General features: G+C 40.2%; 1 protein-coding gene across 1 annotated transcript in view; it reads right to left on the reverse strand.

The window, feature by feature from the left end:
• GALNT16 (polypeptide N-acetylgalactosaminyltransferase 16) overlaps positions 1–24,072 on the reverse strand; it is a 248,253-nt gene that overhangs the window by 16,178 nt on the left and 208,003 nt on the right. The window contains exons 10-12 of the mRNA XM_082275418.1: positions 14,782–14,908; positions 3,704–3,796; positions 112–195 (exon numbers count right to left, since the gene is read on the reverse strand). Coding sequence (XP_082131544.1) covers positions 112–195; positions 3,704–3,796; positions 14,782–14,908 — 304 coding nt within the window. The remainder of the gene's footprint in view (positions 1–111; positions 196–3,703; positions 3,797–14,781; positions 14,909–24,072) is intronic.

Here is a 24,072-nt window from a genome sequence, read left to right on the forward strand (position 1 = left end):
ACCACATTTCCAAAGATGTAAGGTAAGAATAGGATTCTGTCAAAAAAAACCTCTATTCATACTTTAATGCCCCAATATGAATTCTTGCTCTTACTCTTTTGATTTACTTACTTTAGCTCAGGGTAGACATTTTGGAGATACCACTGAAAGGATTTACAGCTCAACTTCTTCCGTAGCTCCACTCTGTCTGCTATACTGCAGGGAGCACAAGACACATGAACAAAGTCAGGGTCAACACACCAACAATGCTGCCTGGCATTTAACGGTCACGTAATTTGAAACAGAGGAACTGTATAAAAGTGCTTACAATTAAGTCTAGTAAACACCACTAGTTTTTTTCCTTCAAAAAACTGACAGCTCAGGTCAGAGCCGCTGTACTAACAATCTAATGTTAGTACAGCGATCTCCCCTGCTGAGCTATCGAGTTCTAACAGGGCTGCCCCCCTGTCAGAACACTCTGAGTACTGATCAGGAGCCAGTCCGCAGACCTTTTTCAGTCATGAGCCTGTCGGACCAGCTGCCATACACACGGATCAAATGCCGGCTGGTTTCTATTGAACCGGCTGATCCTGGCCGACAAACGGCCCGTGTGTACTAGGCTTAACTCACATTATTGTACAATCTCAGTCTTCCAGCGCAGTATATTAATAAGACATTATATGATAAAAAATCATATACAGTAAAACCTTGGTGTGCGAATAACTTGGTCTGCGAGTGTTTTACAAGACAAGCAAAATTTTTTTTTTATAAATTTTAATTTGATAAATGAGCTAGGTCCTGCAATACAAGTAGTGTCATGTCACAACTGAGTATAAGGCTTGGTTCACACTACCCTGACTTGGGATCCTACTTGTGAGATGCGTGACACGTGAAATCCCATTTTAGTCAATGAGCGCTGTCTTAATTTGCACTACTGAAGTCACTCCGACTTTAGAAAAGGTTCATGTACTACTTCAAGATGACTGAGTTGCCTCCAAGTCAAATTCTTATCTTAATTAATGTGATTTGGATCCGAAATTTCAGGAACATTACCCAGGTATTCCCTGAAGTTGCTTTGAAGCTGCCTCAAAGTTGCCTTGAATTTGCATGGCAAAGTCGGCACGGTGCCGACTACCCAGGCATTCCCTCAAGAAATACGTCTTTGATAACGCCCAGTGGGAGGCGAAACGCATCGACGCAATTTCCGGCTACGAGCCCCTTGCAAACGTCACTTCCGGTAGCGGTGGAACGCACGCCGGAGCCAAGCCCCGCTGCGCACCGTCATCTCAGGAGATCTACCGCTTTGTACAGTGCCTATTTTAATCATCTGAAATGTGAGTTTTATTCTTTTGCCTGAGACCAATAAATTCCATTTTAAAGCAATATTACACTATTTGGGATTATTCCTTTCCTTTCTATATGGGGACCGTCTGGTGAGATTGTACAGTGAACCCGCAGTGACAGCCAGTTCCATCCACAGTACTTCACCCGGATTATATGCCGGACCATGCCTGTGAGACCCTTATGCTGTATGGTTTAAGGGTCCACACTGTCCGGTAAGTGCCCATTGCCTGGGGGAGAGGATCATCACCATCGCACCATTGTTGCATGCATTCATTTTCAGCACTTGAGCACCTTTTTGGGTTGTTTTAACAATCAAAAGACTTTCACTTGCCACTTGCTGGCCATTGCACCTTTGGTTTTTGATATTGGACTTTTATATGTTCTATTTATATTAATTGCACCATTTATTAGGTGGTGATTTGCACTTCTAATATATACGTTAAGAGTTTTCCATATATATTTACTTATTTATTTACCTATTTATATTTACTTGCATACTTTTATATATTCAAGTTTATATGTGGTACTTATTTATATATGCACCAAGCATCATTATTTAGCACTTTGAGCACTTTATAAGTAATTTTTACACCCAAATCTGCGCTGTCTTTTCTACGTTTGCATTCCCTCAAGTTGCTTCCCAGTTGCCTTGAAGTTGCCTCGAAGTTGCATGGCAAAGTCGTACTGAATTTCAGGTCATGGCAGTGTGATCTGCTTCTCTTCTCTTTTATACTCTATAGCTCCTGAAGTGCAGGAGCTATAGAGTATAGCTCCTGAAGTGCAGGTTAATTTGTTTTATTTTTACAGTCCACTTTATACTGTTTTTTCTATTGCTGTACTCATTTTTATATGAATAAATGGTTGTGGAACGAATCATCTGAGTTTTCATAATTTCTTTGGGGAAATTCGCTTTAATATATGAGTGCTTTAAATTACAAGCATGCTTCCGGAACAAATTATGCTCGCAATCCAAGGTTTTACTGTATCTCATAACTCTTACAACTGCTGATCATAGTATCAGACTTTTTTTTGAAAATCTATATGTGCTTCAAAGTGTTAAACCAGTATGAGCGATGGGCACTTGTTGTGAGCCATGCTGTTCCACCATAGGCATCAACTGTGTTTAGTGCAAAATGAAAAAATATGATGGGGACTCCACTTTTTTTGTCTTTTAGGGTTCAGTGGTGTTATATCTGCAAAGTCATTTTTTAATTAAATATTGATTTACTGTATGTAGTCAATCCTGAATATTGATCCCGTAAATTCTTGCAAAAATTATTTATTTTTTCACAGAATAGAAATTACTAAAACCAAATATACATACAGTATAATAAGCATTAGTCAAGTACGATAAATACGCATTTACTTTGCATGTGATTTGGTATTCTTTGCAAAGTGAGTTTTCACCTCATTCAATAAGCTCAGTAACAATTCCCTTACAAAGTAAATACAGTAAAACCTTGGTTTGAGAGTAACTTGGTTTGAGAGCGCTTTGCAAGACAAGCAAATTTTTTAAATAAATTTTGACTTGATATACAAGCGATGTCTTGATATACAAGTAGCGTCATGTATAAAAAAGAAGAGAGGAGCCTCTAAAGTGTAGCAATATGGTTACATTTAATGAAGGTTCAATATTTAGCAACTCACAGGGTTGATGATTAATACAGGCACATCTAAGTATGCAGGCATCTGGGGTAAAGCTGTCCACAAAGACCGTCCTCCGCACTGCCATCTTCATCATCCCTTCCCCGCTGAACTCCACGAGTGATTCAAAGCCTCACTTTCAGATCACTCTACTGCAGGCTATTCTTCCCGCTCATGATTGCAGACTGACAGTGGTGAGAGCCGGTGGTTCAGAAGATGGTCTATGTGGACAGCTTTACCCCGGATGCCTGCATACTTAGGCATGCCTATTTTCATCATCAACCATGTGAGTTGCTAAATGTTGAACCTTCATTAAATGTAACCATATTGCTACACTTAGAGGCTCCTCTCATCACTCTTATATTCTGTAGCTCTGCTAGATTTTGCTTCTAATCCCCTTGGGAAGGCTGCATATTGTGGATGGACATTTTATGGTTACACAACCTATCACATTGCTATAATGTTTGTATATAGACTATAAACCGAAGGACTTGTGGAACGAATCATCTGAGTTTCCATTATTTCTTATGCGGAAATTTGCTTTGATATAAGAGTGCTTTGGATTACAAGCATGTTTCCAGAACGAATTATGCTTGCAATCCAAGGCTTTACTGTACTTGCTTTTTAAGGTGAACATACTATATACCTTTAGTAAATCAGCCACATTATCTTAAATCTAATACATCATGAATGTTGTATGGTAAGTGATAAAGACAGGGGTGTATTGTCAACTCACCTCCCAAACGATTTTCCAATGGCAGATGGACGTGCCTGATAGTAATACTGCTTGTATTCATCCATCCAAACCTCAGCGGTGCGTTTGGTGTTCCTGAAAGAGCAGACCACAATTTTTATAACTTTATTTTTAAACTTTATGTCTAATCAATTATTAAAAAATAATTTCCTGTTCCATGTAAACCACAATGGTGTAATTAAATCAAATAAATTGCCAACTGGATTTGAAAAAAAAATTATTTTTAGCCTGCTACAATATTTCTTATAATACTAGCAAGTGATGCAAATAAAAAAGAAATTCCTAAAGTGAGATTTCTGAAAACGATTTAGCAATGTGGAGCCTCTGTGTCCTAGAAAATATTATTTAATGCAACATTTTTACATTACAATGCAAACGGAGTACTACAAATTCTCTATTCCCAAAGCTGAAGTCAGATTTGATTGATCAACAAATGTTTTGCAATCTTTGACAGCTGGGCCAATTAATGTTCTAGAGCAAGTACAGCCATTAATAACATGTTGTTACATTTATATGGCTTTATTCTGTACAGGTTTTTATTACAAAATGGACATCTGTCTATTTGTCAGACAACTAACATTTCTGCTATGTGCCTGCTGTTCTCTTTTGACCATTTGTGAAAAATATTAGTGCATGTAAAAGAGCTGCTAATAGTAATTACAACTGTGAATGTAAAATGACCTACGCCTGTACAGGAACTAGGATATATGACATTATGTTGCTGAGCTATGAAGACTCTTGTTCTTAGTTAGCTGCCATAAAGGTGACAAAAATGACAGCTGGTAATTATGTTGTGTGGTATCAAAGGAAAAATTTAGCCATATTGCTCTTTTTGTTTTATGTCAGTTTTATTTAATTATGGCAAAGGATTCCCAAAGCACTATGGGGTTTGTAAAGAGAGAGTACAGGAGAACTTATCTCCTTTTTTTAAAGAAAGGTTGAAGTTCCGCTGTCACAAACAGCGAGCAGGCAGGCTTTTGCACTGTCCCTGTGTGCCAAGATGATGGCCTGATGCGCATGAGCAGTGGTGTTGTCATCCCGTGCCAGCCAATGAAGATAAGCTAAATTTATATATATATATACACACAATAAAGTATACATATAGAAGTGAAATATTGATATTCTCAAAAGTGCATGGAAAAATCAATTTGTGAGTCCATAATCTTTTAAACTTGAGAAGACTGAAAAACCGGATAAGGAGCCGATGATGATTATCGGAATTAGAACACTTTTAATTCCGATAATCATCAGTGAGATAGACCCAACACCAACAATAGAGGTATGTGCGCTCACCAGAAAGCACTGAACCAGGTACTTTATATTAAATGGGTCAAACAGGCCAGATGATCCTCATAAGTGGATCGAATCAATCAGGCTGTGTCCTTATACTCCTGGATTATGATGGCTTTATCTCCAAGCAATGAATCGATATTCAAAACAAGCCAAAGTGCACACACATAGTGTAAAACTGCTTCAATGGATTTATTTAAATTGGTAAAAAAAACACTTACAAGCAACTGCAGATAACCAGCATTAAGCATATGGAGTGATTACAGGCAGGAACAAATGATTTTCGTCATATGTGACTTATTATTAAAAAGTTTAAGCCCTATGAATAAGTCACATATGACGAAACGCATTGTCTTGCTGATTCTTTGACAAGACTATTGATCCTTTGACAAGAATTGTCAAAGGATCTGCGGGAAAAGGTAGTTGAACTGTATAAAAGAGGAAAGGGATATAAAAAGATATCCAAGGAATTGAGAGTGCCAATCAGCAGTGTTCAAACTCTAATCAAGAAGTGAAAATGAGAGGTTCTGTTGAAACCAAACCATGGTCAGGTAGACCAACTAAAATTTCAGCCACATCTGCCAGGAAAATTGTTCAGGATGCAAAGAAAAACCCACAAATACCTTCAGGTGAAATACAGGACTCTCTGAAAACATGTGGTGTGGCTGTTTCAAGATGCACAATAAGTAGGCACTTGAAGAAAGATGCATGGTCAAGTCGCCAGAAGAAAGCCATTACTTCGCAAATGCCACAAATTATCCCGCTTACAATATGCCAAACAGCACAGAGGCTAGCCTCAAACCTCCTGGCACAAAGTCATTTGGAGTGATGAGATCAAAATTGAGCTTTTTGGCCACAACCATAAACGCTACATTTGGAGAGGAGTCAACAAGGCCTATGATGAACGGTACACCATTCCTACTGTGAAACATGGAGGTGGGTCGCTGATGTTTTGGGGATGTGTGAGCTACAAAGGCACCGGAAATATGGTCAGAATTGATGGCAAGATGAATGCAGTATGTTATCAAAAAATACTGGAGGAAAATTTGCATTCATCACCCCGAAAGCTGTGCATGGGACGTACTTGGACATTCCAACATGACAATGATCCTAAACACAAGGCCAAGTCGACCTGTCATTGGCTACAGCAGAATAAAGTGAAGGTTCTGGAGTGGCCATCTCAGTCTGATGACCTCAATATCATTGAGCCACTCTGGGGAGATCTCAAACGTGCCGTTCATGCAAGATAGCCCAAGAATTTACAGGAACTGGAGGCTTTTTGCCAGGAAGAATGGGCAGCTTTACCATCTGAGAAGATAAAGAGCCTCATCCATAAATACCACAAAAGACTTCAAGCTGTCATTGATGTTAAAAGGGGCAATACATGGTATTAAGCACTGGGGTATGTAAGCTTTTAATCAGGGTCATTTGTGTAGTTTCTGATGTCATTATGATCTAAAAAGAGTAAACACAGTTGATTGATAATAAATGGCTTCAGCCAAACACTAACCATGAGTGAAAGAAATGTTTTTGTGTCATCATTCATATTCTCTGAAAAATGGCCAAGAAATCATAAATTCTACCAGGGTATGTAAACTTATGAGCACAACTGTGTAAACTAGAGTTAAACTGTACTTTTAAAGCTTCAACAAAGCTTGCTGAAAGCTCTGCAAATGCTTTGCCAAAGCATGCTATTCCGCACTGCTCATATACAAGCTGAAGTCCATGTAAAATAAGCCTTAAAAGGGCTCTATAATTAGAATTGCATACCATCTACGGACTTTATCATCATGTTTATTCACGATAAACTGCAAATTCTGTACACCTGTGTTTGCCATGTCTCACAATACAACATGGAGCTGATCAGATTTCATGTGCAATTTGTTCCATCCTGCTTGTCTGTGATCATTCTGTACCTCTGAATAAACAGTCTACTGTTTTCTAATCTGAATAAAGTACTCATTACAAAATGTTTTATGATATATAAACAGAAAGCATTTGCCTTCCAATTTTTATTTTGCTGTTTTCTTTAAAATAACAGTTTATACCAGTGGTTGTCAACTTATTAGGTATAGGTGGTCTCAGCTGCAGTCCCTAACTTTACCAAAGAACCACATATTCAGTTCAGTAAATGTAATCCTAGAGAGGATTGTTGTAGACTGAATATACTGAGATAATATGATAGTCAGAGATTACAGACACGCTACTTGGAAAGTGAAGGCGTGAGGCAGACGGTAGGGAGAGGCTGGAGACATGTGAAATGAGGTTAGTAGAGCCCACTGCGATTACCCCCTTAGCAAATAAATGCTCCATCCACAGACTGCTGGAGTCCCAGGACTGCACAACGAGGACCAAAGAGCTGCATGTTGGGCACCAGGGCTGTGTGCAGTCAATTGGAATTTTTTTATTTTAACTTGGTCCTCAGTGTACTGCAATGCATGCAATAAGAAACAGATGTGCAACCTTGCAGTGCACTGGGAAAAGGAGGTGCACTTTAAGGCTCATTATTGCATGTTAAGAGCCGGCCATAGGCGTGCGCACGGGGTGTGTCCCTAATCACCCCATGCAGTGCACATTCCTCCTGCTGCCCAGGCCCCCCCCCCCGGGTTTACTATGCTTCAGTTTGTGAATGCTGCTCAACACAGAATACTTCCTATTCATTCACTGTCCAGTGCAGCTGAGGCGACAGAGAAAGGGACTGGGGCTCCTAAAAAAAAAGTGTTACAAAAAAAAATAATAATAATAATATTGTAAAGAAATAATAATAAAAAAAACTACTGACACCGCCCACTGGTCTACTGACACCGTCCACTGTCCGACCTTACCCGTCCACTGCTCTTCTGACACCATCCATTGCTCTACTGACACCATTTACTGCTCTACTGACTGAAAACATCCACTGCCCTACTTTACACTATCCACAGCTCTATTGACACCGTCCACTGCTCTACTGACACCATCCACTGTCCTACTGACACCATCCATTGCTCTACTGACTGACATCATCCACTTCCCTACTGACACTGCCCACTGCTCTATTGACACTGTCCACTGCTCTACTGACTGACATAGTCCACTGCCCTACTGACACCATCCACTGTTCTACTGACACCATCCTCTGCCCTACTGACACTGTCCACTGCTCTATGGACTGACACTGTCCACTGCTCTATGGACTGACATCATCCACTGCTCTACTGACACCCTCCACTGCTCTACTGACAGCATTCACTGCCCTAGTGATACTGTCCACTGCTCTATGGACTGACACTGTCCACTGCTCTATGGACTGACACCATCCACTGCTCTACTGACACCATTCACTGCCCTACTGACACTGTCCACTGCTCTATGGACTGACGCTGTCCACTGCTCCACTGACATTGTCCTCTGCCCTACTAATACCATCCACTGCCCTACTTACACCGTCCACTGCTCTATTGACACTGTCCACTGCTCTACTGACTGACATAGTCCACTGCCCTACTGACACAGTCCACTGTTCTACTGACACCGTCCACTGTTCTACTGACTGACACCAATTACTGCCCTACTGACACTGTCCATTGCTCTACTGACATCGTCCTCTGCCCTACTAATACCATCCTCTGCTCTACTGACTGACGCCATCCACTGCTCTACTGACACCATCCATTGCTTCATTGACTGACACCATCCACTGCCCTACTGACACCGTCCACTGCTCTACTGACTATGTCCACTGTTCTATTGACACTGTCCTCTGCCCTACTGACACCATCCACTGCTCTACTGACTGACACTGTCCACTGCTTTACTGACACCGTCCATTGCTCTACTGACTGACACTGTCCACTGCTTTACTGACACCGTTCACTGCTCTACTGACACTGTCCATTGCTCTACGGACGTACACCATCCACTGCTCTACTGACACCGTTCTTTCCCTACTGACACATCCACTGCTGTACATACACCATACACTGCCCTGCTGACACCGTCCATGTTTTAATACATTTTAAAATGTTTGTTTACATTTATTTATAAGAGTGTGTGTGTGTATATATATGCATGTGCGTTTGAGCTTTGGGGTGCACACCCTTCTAATGCAATAGGCTGCGCACGCCTATGGAGCCCACTGAAAACGAAGTGTAAATCTGCTCTAAAGAATACTTGTGCTGAGAAAGTATGGCGGTTGTAATTGCCGACCTCTTCTTATACAAGTACTAGCTCCCTGGCTTGTCATGCTGATCCAGTGGTTTTAGTACTTTGTAAGTCAATAAATATGACTTCCCTAAGCCGCATGCTTGTTCCGGGGCGGTGTATCAGAAAGTATTGATGCCGGTGACAGATAGGAATTAATATTTTCAGAAGAAGGTTAGCAATGGCAGCCTTTATATTTTTGTTTATACAGGTTTCTCAAAATATGAGTACTACATAATAACTGCATTAAAAATATTCAGATTCAATTAACTAAAACAATCCATCATTGCCTGCTGATTGATTTGCTCATCTCTATTTAACCACTTGCCTAACAGCTGCCGTACTTTTACTGCGGCAAGTCGACTCTGTCCCACGAAACAACATATCTGTACTTCGCTTTGTGAGGCAACTAGTGGTGGCCACAGAGGGAGATAATCAGCGGGTCCAGCGGACACAAAGTCCACCGGGCACCAGCGATCGCTCCCCTTGGAAACAGAACGGCGGTCTGCCGATGTAAACACAGCAGACCACTGTTCTGTCAGTAATAAACACAGGGATCCTTGTGTTCCTCTTACTTAGGAACACAGGTCTCTGTGTTCATCCAGTAAGTCCATCTCCCACACAGTTATAAAGCACTCTTCTAGGGAGACACTAAATCCTTTGATTGCCCCTGGTGTTAACCCCTTCCCTGCCAGTGTCATTAGTACAGTAACAGTGCATATTTTTAGCACTGATTACTGTAGTAATGTCACTGGTCCCCCCAAAAGTGTCAGTTAAGTGTTCGATCTGTTCGCCACAATGTTGCAGTCCTGCTAGAAATCGCTGGTCGCCGCCATTACTAGTAAAAAAAAAATAATAATACGTGATAACTTTTGCGCAAACTAATAAATATACACGTATTGTGATTTTTTTTTTTTTTTTACCAAAAATATGTAGGAGAATACATATCACCCTAAAATGAACAAAAGATTTGATTTTTATTTATTTCATTTTATTGGGAATGTTATATAGCGGAAAGCAAAAATATTGGCTTTTTTTCAGAATTGTCTCTCTTTTTGTGTTTATAGTGCAAAAAATAAAAATTGCAAAGGTGATACCACCAAAAGAAAGCTCTATTCGTAGGGAAAAAAGGACATCAATTTTATTTGGGTACAGCGTTGCACGACCCAGCGTTGCGCAGTTGTCAGTTAAAATATTGCAGTGCTGTATCGCAAAATATGGCCTGGTCATTAAGGGGATAAAACCTTCCGGTCCTTAAGTGGTAATGGATCCTCAGATTGTCCTCCATAAGGTCAGCATTGCCCAAAAGCAACAAAGCAGACCGACACTTTCACTGTATAAATGTCACTTTGTAGTGCAGACTTGAAGCTGATTGGTTGTTGGGAGAGACAGACAGGTCTTACAAGAACACTTTGATAAATAATGCCACCTAAATGAAGCTCAGTCCTAAAGGATTCCACATATCACCATGATCTGTGTTGTATTCAGTGTGTCATTTTACATTGTATGTAATCTGTTGCAATGTAAAAAAAAAAAAAAAGCGTCTCAATTAGACACTTTTTTTTTCCATAATGCACAGTTTTCAACATATGCCATGTAGAAAGAGGATCTGCACACCGGTAGCTGCTCTTAAAAAATCTTCATCTTTATTCAGGAACCACAGAACACAACTGCTGATAAGATCAGTCGACGTGTTTCAGCCTATAAGGCCTTAGTCATAACTGGTCATAATGATCCGCCATGGATTCGCAGGGTTTATGACTAAGGCCTCATAGGCTGAAACGCGTCAACTGATCTTATCAGCAGTTGTGTTCTGTGGTTCCTGAATAAAGATGAAGATTTTTTTAAGAGCAACTACCGGTGTGCGATCATCTTTCTACATATGCACTCAGTTAAATGGCTGTGGATCGGGCACTCGGGAGCTTGTTTAGTGGTGAGATGTATGGGTAGTAGCACTGCTCCTTCTGCTTGCATTTTCAACATATGCCATACATTATTAATCATTCAGTTCCATGTTTATCTTCAGCTGCCATCTCCACTTGTCTTCATCACTCTCAGTTGTCACCATGGGAGAGATTACAATACCCTACTGTCATTTAATGGCCTCATGCACACTGGACGTTTAGCCTCAATGCATGAGGCTCTGGCGTTTGGGTTTGGAAGAAAGGCACATCCAATCCCACTGCCGGCAGCCTGTGAAACTTTGACAGGCTGAAAGCAGCTGAGACTGGAAGGGGCTGGACAGTCCACCAAGCACTACTTACTGTACTGTACATTTAGGGCAGTATGGCCCCAGGGGCAAATGCCTGGAATGCAACAGTTTTACTATTTTCAGTTATCAAAAATGGTGGATAACTAATTCTCTGTACAGGCATACCCCACTTTTAAGTACACAATGGGACCAGAGCATGTATGTAAAACGAAAATGTACTTAAAGTGAAGCAATACCTTTTTTCATTTCTCAATGCTTGTGAATACACTAGCTCCATAGGAAATCTTGGTCAGCTTGACATGGCATTGCTCCCAAACCATATGACAAGGACACCAAGCTTGGGGAGCATGTTAAGGGGATCCAGGACTATGACATAGTAGATTAGCTAGGCAAGCTGGCCAGCCACAAACAGGATATGTTGTAGTCCTGGGTCCCCTTTCGGTGCTCCCTAAGTTTGGTATCCCTGTCACTTATGGTTTGGGAGCAGTGCCATGTCAAGCTGACCAAGATTTCCTATAGACGCCAATGTTAAAAACCGGGAGTAGTGTTATGCCAAGCCGAACAAGCTGTGTCCTTACTCGCGAGTGTACTTAAAGTGAGTGTACTTAAAGCGGGGTATGCCTGTATACATTTATATCCTATTTACAAAATACAAAAAATATTTTTCATCAGTTTTTGTTATATATCCTTTGTAGACAAAATCTTATGTAGATCATCTAATCTTATATTACATATACAAAATCTCCAAGGCTGATTGATTTGTATAGGGCTCTGGTTTTCAGAATATTTATAGAAAATGCATTTGCTGTATTTTCTTCACTGGAAATAGAAGAGTTATTTATTGTGGTGAAATAAATATCGAGGAAAATAAGAGAAAGCCGACTGGAATTCAACCTTGGTTATTAACCTATCTCAAGGACCATATTGTCTATACTACTGGATATTTGTCTGGAGAAAAATAGTAACTGGTATAAAACAGGAAAGTGTAAAGAGTGCTAAATCCGTGGGGTTATCTCACTAAAATTGTTTTTAAGTATTGATGTTTGGCAGTTAAACAAGCTGATGACAAGGTCTGTGTTTGCAATCACGCTAGAAAAAAATAACATTAAAAGGTCCTGTTCACTTTTAGTCTATTCACATTGTTGTCATTCAAGTCCTGATGACCCTCGAAACTGGCATTGACTACTTTTTGAATATTCCCTCTGACTTTTATTGGAAGTTGTATCTGGACCTCTTAGCAGTGGTGTGGCGCTTCAATTTCCATTTTTATTACATTATGCACTTGCCGACCAGCCACCGCAGATTTACGGTGGCAGGTCGGCTGGTTCCCGCGAATCGCCGTACCTGTACAGAGGTTCAAGAGAGCGATTCTGGGGGCATGCGCCAGTGGGAAAGCTGATCCGCGGGGCCGCGATTGCCGCTGGGCACCCGCAATCGCTCCCCGTGGAGAGAGAACGGTGGTCTGCTGTTGCAAACACAGGAGACCGCTCTTCTGTCAGCAATCAACACAGAGCTCCTGTGTTCCTCCCATTTAGAAACACAGGTCTCTGTGTTGATTCCATAAGCCAGCCTTTCTCAACCTTTTCAACACAGAGGAACCCTTGAAATGAATTTCTGGTCTCGGGGAACCCTTGCTAAAAATTAAAAATCTACAACTCATGACACCTTAGTGTGACAGTCCGTGGGAAGAATGCTCCTTACTCTTGTCATCATTGGGAAGAATTACCCCCTTACAGAGAGCTTAAAGGAACAATGGTGTCATTGAGAACTTATCTGAGAGGCAGAAATTGCCCATTTCTTAAGGAACCCCTAGCAACCTCAGGAGGAACCTTAGGGTTCCACAGAACCCTGGTTGAGAAAGCCTGCCATATGCCCATCCCCCACACAGTTAGAAGCACCCCCTAGGCTCACATTTAACCAGTGTCATTAGTACAGTATCAGTGCATATTTTTAGCAATGTCACTGGTCCCCCCCAAAAGTGTCAAAAATGTCAGTTAGGTGTCAGATCTGTCTGCCACAATATAGTAGTTCTGCTAAAAATCACTGATCACTGCCATTACTTGTAAAAAATAAACAAATTAATAAAAATTACATAAATCTGTCCCCTAGTTTGTAGACATGATAACTTTTGCGCAAACCAATCAAAACACACTTAATGGGATTTTTGTTCCAAAAATATGTAGCAAATACAAATTGGCCTATAATGATGAAAAAAAATTAGATTTCTATTTTTTTTATTGTTAATGTTATATAGCAGAAAGTAAAAAATATTGTTTTTTTTTTTCAGAATTGTCGCTCTTTTTTTGTTTATAGCGCAAAAAATAAATAATTGCAGAGGTGATCAAATACCACCAAAAGAAAGCTCTATTTGTGGGGGAAAAAAGGACATCAATTTTATTTGGGTACAGCGTCGCACCGCCGTGCAATTGTCAGTTAAAATAAGGCATTCCTGAATCATTAAGGGGGAAAATCGTCCGGTCCAGAAGTGGTTAAACATGGTAAAAAAAAGCAGCCTTGGCATATAAAGCATGTTTTCCCAAACATCTATGACTACACTTTGCCAAGTCCAAGAAAAGGATTAAAGTTTAAAAACTGGCACCACTTTTTGTTCTGTAAAATTTTGGCAAACATTTCAAAATATAAAAGCTTTACAGTGAAATTTTATTACAGTGCAGTTTTATTCAAACAGGAAATTAAACCATGCAGCCTGCTGTAGCTTCATACACCCACAGATCCCCTGGGATACAATTGCCCTTCTATAATCTGGCATTCTGGTTCCTACAGGTTCTCCTCTAATGCTAGTCTGCAGTGATAATTTCAACGTCAAATTTAGATTTAGTTTAAGTCAGTCTTTTGACTAAAATACCATTTTAGTCTTAGTCATCTTTAGTCATCTTATTTGTTTTAGTTTTAGTCATATTTTAGGGTACTAAAACCCTTAGTACATTATAGTCAAATAAAATCATTTTAGTTGACTAAAATCGAATGGGTTTAGGTAAATTATAATGCATTATTTAAGCATTTTTCTAGAATTTCCAAACTCATATGCTGGAGTAAAAATGTAATAGCGTTTTTATTTATGGTATTAAGGTCTAAACATGCACTAGTGACACAAATTTAGCCATTGTGATATGTGTTCATTTTGACGTAAAATTTTGATTTCGTTTTAGTGATAGCCCTTTGACTAAAATGCCATTTTAGTTTTAGTCGTATTTTAGTCATCTGAATTGTTTTAGTCGTATTTCGACACTAAAATAGTGTTAATTTCGTCAACAAAAATATTTTTGGCGATAAAATTAACATTGCTAGTCTGACTTATTGAACGTGGTGGACATTCTCTACTCTTTTCAGAAACAAATTATTTGTTGCTACATACTTGATGTAGGTTAAAGCATTGCCATCGGGAAAGTCATATGGGTGTCGCTTCCTGAAAACATGTCCAACACGGCTGCAAGGTACAATCTCTAGGCTACCGCCACACATCCAGACACGGAAGGAGAGCTCTGCAAGGCAACAAATCAAAGTTAATTTTGTGTTAAATTCTGACTTATCAGTTATGAAATATGACAAAATCCTTGGCAATAGGTCTATGTTGGCAAGGTGGCAAAAAAAAGAATGTATAGTCCTTTCTATGATTTTATTATATACATGAAAAATTATCAGCTTTTTTAATTAAAGTTATAATTTGTGTCAGCTTGGAACTAAACTCTAAAAGAAAAAAATCTAGCAAGAGTTTTTGTAAGTTTTAAGTCTCTTCTGCCAAAAACTTCTTTCTATTTCTTACAGGATATTTTTTCGAGTGAACACTGCCTATGGGGCATGTGCACTACAGTTTACACTCATTGTCCACTCCTTGCATCTGTTAAATGATGAGAATTGATCCAGGTGCCAGGATACTGTAAGTCCAACAGGCATACGCAGATGTTACATCATTCAGTGGCATTCCATTGGTAAAAGATGGAAGATACCAAGAATAAGCAGTGGAGAAAATGGCAGCATTGGATGATCAATGACAACGTGTATGTTGCTGACAGGGCTCAAGGAGAGCAGCTTAGGGGGTCGGTCCGCCCTAATGTGCAGACATGCCTTACATACAGTACCTGTACATTATGGAAAGAGCCCACTCTGCAGACTAAAGTTAAAGAAAATCTATCATTAATTTTCTTATTTTCGGCTCAGTCCAATGGGACAATGTACATGTTGATAGTTGCTTTCTAAGTCTACTTATGAGGTCAGATCTGCCCCTCCTCTGCTCCTGCAGCAGCCAATCAAACAACAGCTAGGAAAGAGATGGCTGGTTCATAACATTATGAATCATCCGTCTCCTTCCTAGCTGTCGTTGCAATGGCTGCAACAGGAGGGGAGGGGGTGTAGGTCAGACCTCATAACTTGACTTAGAAAGCACCCATCAACATGGAACAAAGTACTGCATATGTTGTCCCATAGGAATCAGAATAATAAAAAATAATGATATATTCTGCTTTAATGTTGGAAAAGGTTTGTTATTTTATATGTGCATGTAGTATTCAATTGTTTTTTTTTTTTTATATATACAGGCTTTGTTTCCTGCTTTGCAGATCTACAGCAATGGTTGAGCACACTGCTCAAATGTAAGTCTATGTGCTAACCTGCTCCACGACAGCAATGCACTCCCTGTACAGCTGATACTGTATCTCTGCCATAGAGATGGGCTATAAAATTCGGTGGTTGAGTTTACATTTCAAAATTTTGGTGAAAATAATCTCCAATTGACTTTAGAGCATTTTGCTGAAAATATCCCAAAGTTCTGCCATGCACCAAAACAGTTTAGCAGCAATTAGAGTTGAAAGTTCTGCCTATAATCAAAGTGCCCACCACAAAACAAGACTTGTCATGACTTTCAAATGAAACATTAGTGGTTATGCAATGAAAGGATAGCAACCTTATGTATCAAGAAAATCAAATAATCCTTCCAGCTCGTGGGAAAATGTCTTCAGAAGCTAAGGAGTATTTCTGATATTGGTGCACGCTTATTATACGTTGCAAGGGTGACTCTACGTTGCTTGAATATTCCAAGCACTGCTCTAAATAGTAACATATCTAACAAAATCCAGAGGCACCAAAAACCACACTAGAGCACAAACTGATATTTCCAGACGCACAGGCACAGAAGGGGTTACGCAGCTGTTTGTTTTTACAATCTACTGTGTAAACTGTGCACATTTATTATTCTGCAGGATATGGTGCTTCAAATCTCTCCTTTTGCCAAGTTAATCAAGCCTCATAAAATCACAGACACACACCGGAGACAGCGGGCTCACCCACACACTTGCTGCAAAGAGTGACTCATTCTCATTTAATGGTGCCATAGATAAATGGGTTCAAACTGACAAATTTCGATAGATCTTAAACTATGGCAAAAAAAAAAATATATGTATATTGATTGCACTTGGCACTTAATATTGCATTATACTGATTAAAGGGGAATAATAAAGATACAGAAAGTCCAGGAAAGGATTTGGTAGGGTTTTCCTTGCATAGCATTGTATTCCAGTAATCTGCTACTCATTTCCCATTGCCTTCCACCAGCTATGCTCAAAGTGTGAATGCACAAAGAATGAAGATGCACAAGTTTGGCTGGAGGAGCAGAATGGTGTCCCTAAAGAAGTAGGAAGGAAAGTTGACTCTAAAAAAGATTTATGTGCTGATACACATATCTACTATATGTTTTTATTTGATGACAAACTCCTAATTTAGTGCCTAAAGGATCGTGCCTTAAAAAGGGTGTTGGTTGCCCCAAATATGACCATTATGCACATGTTAAAATTTAACAGAATATGGTTTAGAAATAAAGTGTATCAATGCTTTTTTTTCCAATTTTGGATGGAGTGTGGAAGTGTGAGAACCTATATTTTGTTTGTGCTTGCTGTAATAAGAAAAGAGAAGCAAAGTAAAGTCCAAAATTAGAGCGGCATGCCAGAATGTTGGGCTGGTAACATGCACATTCTAGACCTCTGCTGCCACTCCACTGTGTACAGAAAAACATGCTTTAACTATTTAAAATGTGGAAGTGAAAGCCGCCCAAGAACTCCCCAGGTGACTCCAACTCTGAGGTCCACTAATCGCTGTGTGAATGTTTTTTTCCGTGGCCAGACTTCCACTCTTTTTCCTACACAAAGCGTACGGGCTCTGCATTACTTGCCCACCTGACTCTGCCTGACTCTCTCTAGCCACACCAGGCTCCTACCACACAGTTGTCCAAGGACCTGCTGATGTAACGTCAGACCTGGCTGCATTTGTGGTGACCTGGAAAGAGCTGGTGCACCCCATCAATGTGATTTTAACTATACAGGATGCAATCAAAACAGATGATTGTGGCAAAGTTCAAATGTATATCTCCAAATGCCATCCCCTATTGGTCAGTCATTCAGCACAATGGAAACAGGTGTAACAGCGCTACAACCCTCTCAGTCAATATCTCCAGACCCAATGCTCAGGCTATGAGGCTTCTGATGCCTCCACAAGATATAATCCACTGGAGAAAAAGATACCACCTAGGTGGTTCAACATAATGTGGCCTTCCTTTATTAAATCACATGAAAACAGCAAAGGTCATGCATGTATGGGCTGCTATAGGTTCCATCCAATAGAGTATACTATATACATCTCTATTATACATGTGTTAAATCCCTTGGTATATATGTAATAGGGCTCACTACATCTAAGGCATGCAATGACTTACATTGAGCATGTACAGGGGAACGGTTTGTTAATTTTCCTGGGAGGCTCATAATTGGCCATGTCTAGAGAGAGAGTGACCCCTGTAGGAGGGAACATAAACCATCGAATACATGAATGACCTGCGTTGAATGACTAACCTGTGGGTAGTTGCACAGGGGAATATACATATGCACATGGCCACAATTCATATGTTTTGATAGCATCCAGTATACTTGAAGGAATTACACTCTTGCTTATGGAACAGATATAAGCCAATAACTTTATCGCAGAATGTATAATGCATTGTTGGTGAGTGTTTCCCCAAGCTTAGCCCCATGATTTTGGACAGCCAATATAGAGATGGTTTTGTCTGGTTGGTATACTTATGTATGATGGAACTGCTGAGTGTGAGACTCATCCACCTGGGAATACTTATTTCAATTTAAGTGGTGCATCTTTTACTAGAATAGATATGCTTTGTTTACCAACTCTAGTTCTGTGAAAAAATATATCTTGTGGATCCACCAAGGGATTTATATTAAAGAATGTTTTGTGTACACACAAGGTTTTGTTCAATACAATATTCTTGCCTCATAACGGGAGGTAAAAACACCAAGATTGACACATTTCTGTAGAGTGTCCCCAGGCCAAGATTATATATTACCATATTATTAAAAGTAAATGTTATAGCTTAGCAACAAATGTTAGTATAAGGGAATACTTTGTTAAGCTAGCTTTATATAAGCCAAATTTAACTTGTTTGTGGATACATATAAAGGCTATTGGAGATATATGGCATTGCATGAAAAATAGTGATTATTATAAAGGAGGAGTACAGGTCCTGCATTTTTAATAAATCAGCGCCTCTATTAAGGTTAGAGGACACTTAATATACTCCTAAGTGTAAAAAATGAATGTGAGTTAGTGACTCAACGTGTGATCACCCTAAATTAATCTGACGTGCATATGGTAGTGCCTTTAATGTATAAAACAAATAGATATAAAGTTCTTGTAACAATATTAGTGCTTTATCTATAAAAAGTATAAATGGGTGATATAATCTGTGATTTAAAATAAATATAAATATAAAGTGCCAGCAATATATATTTGTATAACAGCAATGAACTCTAATAAATTACAAATGCATCATAAGAATAAATAAATTCAGTGAATATATATATATATATCTCATAAATAATATAAATCCAGTAAAAAAAATAAAGTGACAAGTGTCAGTGCGAATTGTCCATAAACTTCTCCTCCTTCTGTCAGTGATTCGGTCAGTGATCTAGGCCAACTAAAAAGCATGTTCTCTTTATATGATGGCTGGTATGCGGAATTGAGGAGGAGCTAGCCCCGGAGTATAGGAGGAAATGCTGGAGTGGCCCACATCCCTATCGGAAGTGCAAGGTTTACCCCTGTGGAGATCTGAAGGGCCCAGACCCTTCCTGCCTCTGATAAGTAGGGAGGAAAGAGGGGAGCACTGATCACAGTGAGAGATCACGAATGTAATATACCTGCACAGTGGACACCGGTCACTTTTAAGCATTTATATTAATTTCATAATTAATTTAGGGTGATCACATGTTGAGTCACTAACTCACATTCATTTTTTACACTTAGGAGTATATTAGGGGTCCTTTAACCTTAAGAGCAGCGCTGATTTATTTGCATTCAGTCACCTTTAAAAGGAATTACTCCTTTTTTATCAGCAGCAGCCCATTTTTTTCACTGAGCACCTGACTATAATTATTTATTGTCCTAAGCACAGGTATAACCCTCTTTGTTTTAATTTATTTTTAATGTTTTTTAGAAATGTTGTACTAATAAAGCGTGATTCTTTAGGATACAATAAATGGTAAACTGAATACTATTTTAAAGGCTGGTCACGCATATTCTCTCATGAGAGCAGTGCTCTAATTGGAGACCAAAAAAATCCTCCATAGCCTTGAAAATGGCTAGAATTCATTTGAAAGATTTGCGCCTACCCCACAGAACTCTGTGGGGTTTGTATTTAAGTTTGCAATTTTCAAAGTCTATGATGGGTTTGATTAATTCCTCACAAACTGATCCCAGTCACATTTGCTTATTTCTACTTACGACATCCAAAGGAATTTAATCGACACTCATTCCTTTAAAATATCTCTTTTCATGGATGGCATAATAGTAATGCTTAAGCTGGGTACACACAGATCATAATTAGGCCGGTTCAGCAGGAGCTGGCCAAATTTTGATCTGTGTGTAACTTTCTCTGCCAGACATACGCTGATTGTTGGATAGGCTTCTGTCAAATGAGACTGCTGGAAAACCTGCATTTAATCAGCCACTACAGCGCTAATCAGAGTATTTTTATAGCAAAGGAGTCCCCACTGTCAGAATACAATAGTGCAGCGGGGAGGATTCCTCCATCCACATCGCTTGTGTGGATGCAGTAATTTGTTTTGTTTTTTTCATTCAGCCCTTTGCTAGTGTGTACCCAACTTTACTCAACTTCTGACCACTCCCCCCACCTTACATGCTTTCATCAAAGACTTTGTCTCTCTTTCATTTTATAAGAAGTTAGGCTTCTTTCACACGGCCGCTCCGTATGTCCGCAAATCATCCAATTTGTTTGCAGATGATTTACAGACATAATGTAAGTCTATGGCATTGCGGATGTCAGCGGAATACCATCCGCTGACATCCGATTTGCCTCCTTTCAGTTCTGTTCCGTTTTTTGGAACGGAACAGAACCCTATTTTTTCATCCGTTCAAAAAAGGGAAAGGAAGGAAAATCGGATGTCAGCAGTGTCATCCGCTGACATCCGCAATGCCATAGACTTACATTATATCCGCATATCATCCGCAAATGGATGGGATGATATGCGGACATACGGAGCGGATGACACAAATGTCATCCGCTCCGTGAAAAAAAAAAAAAGTCCCGCAGCGGAGAATAAGTCCAGAGCGGCTGTGTGAAAGAAGCCTTTCTCTAAATCAGAAGTCCCTACTAACTTAAGTTTGCAAACTCTAGAAATATTTTAGTCCTCGTACCGCTATTCCTAGAACACACAAAGCATTTAAAATTCAGGCAATAATTTGACACCAACTTCCCAAATTTTGTACATTGCTAATTACCTCAGTGTTTACCAGGAAATCACACTACTGCACCGCTGGACACCCCACCACATTTCCTAGACAGGCAGAATTGCATCCATTAAAATTAATTTTTTACCTAAAGTACATGATCTCCTTTCATTTATCTGGGGGTGCACAGACTTCACAGAGTTGCAAAAGCCATTCTCACAGCCCTTAAATTGTAAAGGGGGATAGCATTCCTAAAATTATATTCTGCACCCCAACTTGGACCAGCAGTGCTCTGGTCAACTCTGTACTCCTACAATAAAAAGTCAGTGATGAAACCGTTTGGATGGCCCTGGTCCACTGTAAGCCCTTGCTCTGAGGCCCACAACTGATTTCAAAGCCTTAAGCCTCGTACGCACGCGTCGAAATTCGGCAGGGAATTTTCGTCCGACGACGGATCTGCCGATTTTCGGCTTGTTAGTATAATGCTTCCGACAACCGACTCCGATTTTTCGGCCGAAAAAAATCTGGTGTGCAGACTATAAAATTTTTGTCTGCCTTCAAAACACGGCCGATTTTCGTGCAGTCAGTACAGATTTCGACAGGGAAAAATCTAATGAGCAAGACTGGGCATGCTCAGTAAAGAAAGAACACAAAGAAAGCAAACCAACACATGACATCACTTCTGAAGTAGAATTTTGTTGGGCGAGAAAATTTGTGTGCAGCCTAGGCACATTCCAACCAACAAAACACCACTCTGAACAAAAGACGGACGATCGGTCGGCCGATAATCATTGCGTGTGTACAAGGCTTTAGACTTATACTCTGCAATGATAATTACTAGAGGAATTTGAAACATAAAACTCCATTTAATGTCTCCTGCTTCCTCCATGGCCATACCTTCTTTTTATGGTATAGGAACACTGAACTTTATGGTGATTTATTATAATGTAATATATGATGTGCGGTTTGGGAGGCTGCTCACCATATACTGGGGTGTCCTGTTGGACCCTTGGAGGAGTTTGCTAAAGTGTTAAAAAAATGGGAATAACACAATAGTTTGTATATAGTAGTTTGTTGCATTAAAATATTTTATTTTTCAACAGTCAATACGCTTCAGGGGCTCAGCACTCCCCATTCATCAGGGCTTGTAGAATGATGAGGGTGAAGAATATCATTCAGCACTGTAAGTTGGAAGCCTGGTAAACACATTTAGATCATGCAGACACCTGGACTGACAATGGCCATAACTGACAGTCTCATACACCCCGTAGTGTTATCTTGGAAACTTTTGGCGACAAAAAGTGCCTTTATTATTTTTTTGCATATGAGCCTTCAACACATTGCAATTGCAATCAGTGGATCATGGGTGCAATACACAGACACCTGGAATCTCTCCTCCAGTTCCATGCCTGTAGTGAGGTACAGACTTTAAGCTACAGAGCTGGAGAAAGTGTCAATGGACTATGATTGTGGTAATTACTGCACTTGTGTTACATTGATATGTATAAGTCCCTCTGCCATGGTGGAAGACGGGTCTTGTAGACCTCTGTGAATGAATGATGCGGCTGTGCGGGCAGTCATGCACAGATGTGCACAATTTAAAGAAGACAGGAGCCAGAGGGGAAAAGAACCCCGGACTCTGTAAGGGGGAAAGGGACGAGGGTGGGGTTGGCTGGGTCAGCATGGCACCTTGTTACATATTACACCCTAAATATGTTACAAAAGGTGGACTTAGCCTTTAAATACCTTTTCCACATAGCCATTGCCCTTGAAAGGTATCATTACAAAATCATCTGTTAAGGAAATTTACCTTGATCAATGTGTAGAGTCTATGGCCTCCCCATCTTCTCCAGGAGACTTGGGAAAAAGTTACTGCCTTATGCAGACACCATTCTTGCGATGCCAAAGAACACTCAAGAGAAGAGGAAGGAGGAGGAGGGGGAGGATTCTGGCAGTTTTGGAGGCATTGAAGCAGAGGAAGACACACCTTAACCGCTTGCCGACCGCCGCACGACTATTTACTGCGGCGGTCAGCCCCTCACAGGCAAAGCGACTTAGGGCTACGTCGCTAGCCTGTGAGGCTCTAGGGAGCGAGCGCGTGCCGTCGAAAGGCACGCTACCGCGCAGTCATGGACCCCCCCCCGCGTGTGTGCCCGGTGGACCCGATGTCCGCCGGCACTCGAGATTGTCCGTTACACCGGAAGAAAGGCAGGCGGCTAATGTAAACAAAGCCGCCTATCATTCTTCCCTGTGTAAGAATGGAGATCACACGGTTCTACTATGTAGGACCGTTGATCTCTGTTCTTACACTAGTAGCCACAGCCAATCACAGTTAAAAACAAGCCCCTAGGGACACACTTAACACCTCCCTCTCAAACATAGGTAGAATAAAACAAATTGGCCTAAAATGTTAAAAAATTTAGATTTTTACATTTTTTTGGGGAATTTCATATAAAAAAATTTGAAAAATATTGTTATTTTTGCAAAATTGACGCTCTTTTTTTGTGTATAGATCATGATCAAAAAATCACACAGGTGATCAAATACCACCAAAAGAAAGCTCTGTTTGTGGGAAAAAAAGGACGTCAAATTTGTCTAGGTACAGCGTCGCAGGACCGCGCAATTGTCCGTTAAAGTCACGCAGTGCTGAATCGGAAAATAGGCCCCGGTCAGGAAGGGGGTAAAATCTTCCGGGGCTTAAGTGGTTAAGAGATGGTTTTCCATCCCCAGAACCTTGGGAGTAGTAAGTGACTGGGAGGAGGCACTTCCAAATACTGTAATCCTTAGTGACCCCGAGGACTCTGCTTCTCATGCCTCCACAAACTTGCGGTGCATGGGCTCCCTCATTCTTTAATGCTTGTGAAAGGACCAGAGAATTCATGGTATCAAGAAGAAGGATCGC

Source organism: Pelophylax lessonae (genome assembly GCF_965119305.1).
Source record: "Pelophylax lessonae genome assembly, chromosome: 13".
In the NCBI taxonomy this organism is placed as follows: domain Eukaryota; kingdom Metazoa; phylum Chordata; class Amphibia; order Anura; family Ranidae; genus Pelophylax; species Pelophylax lessonae.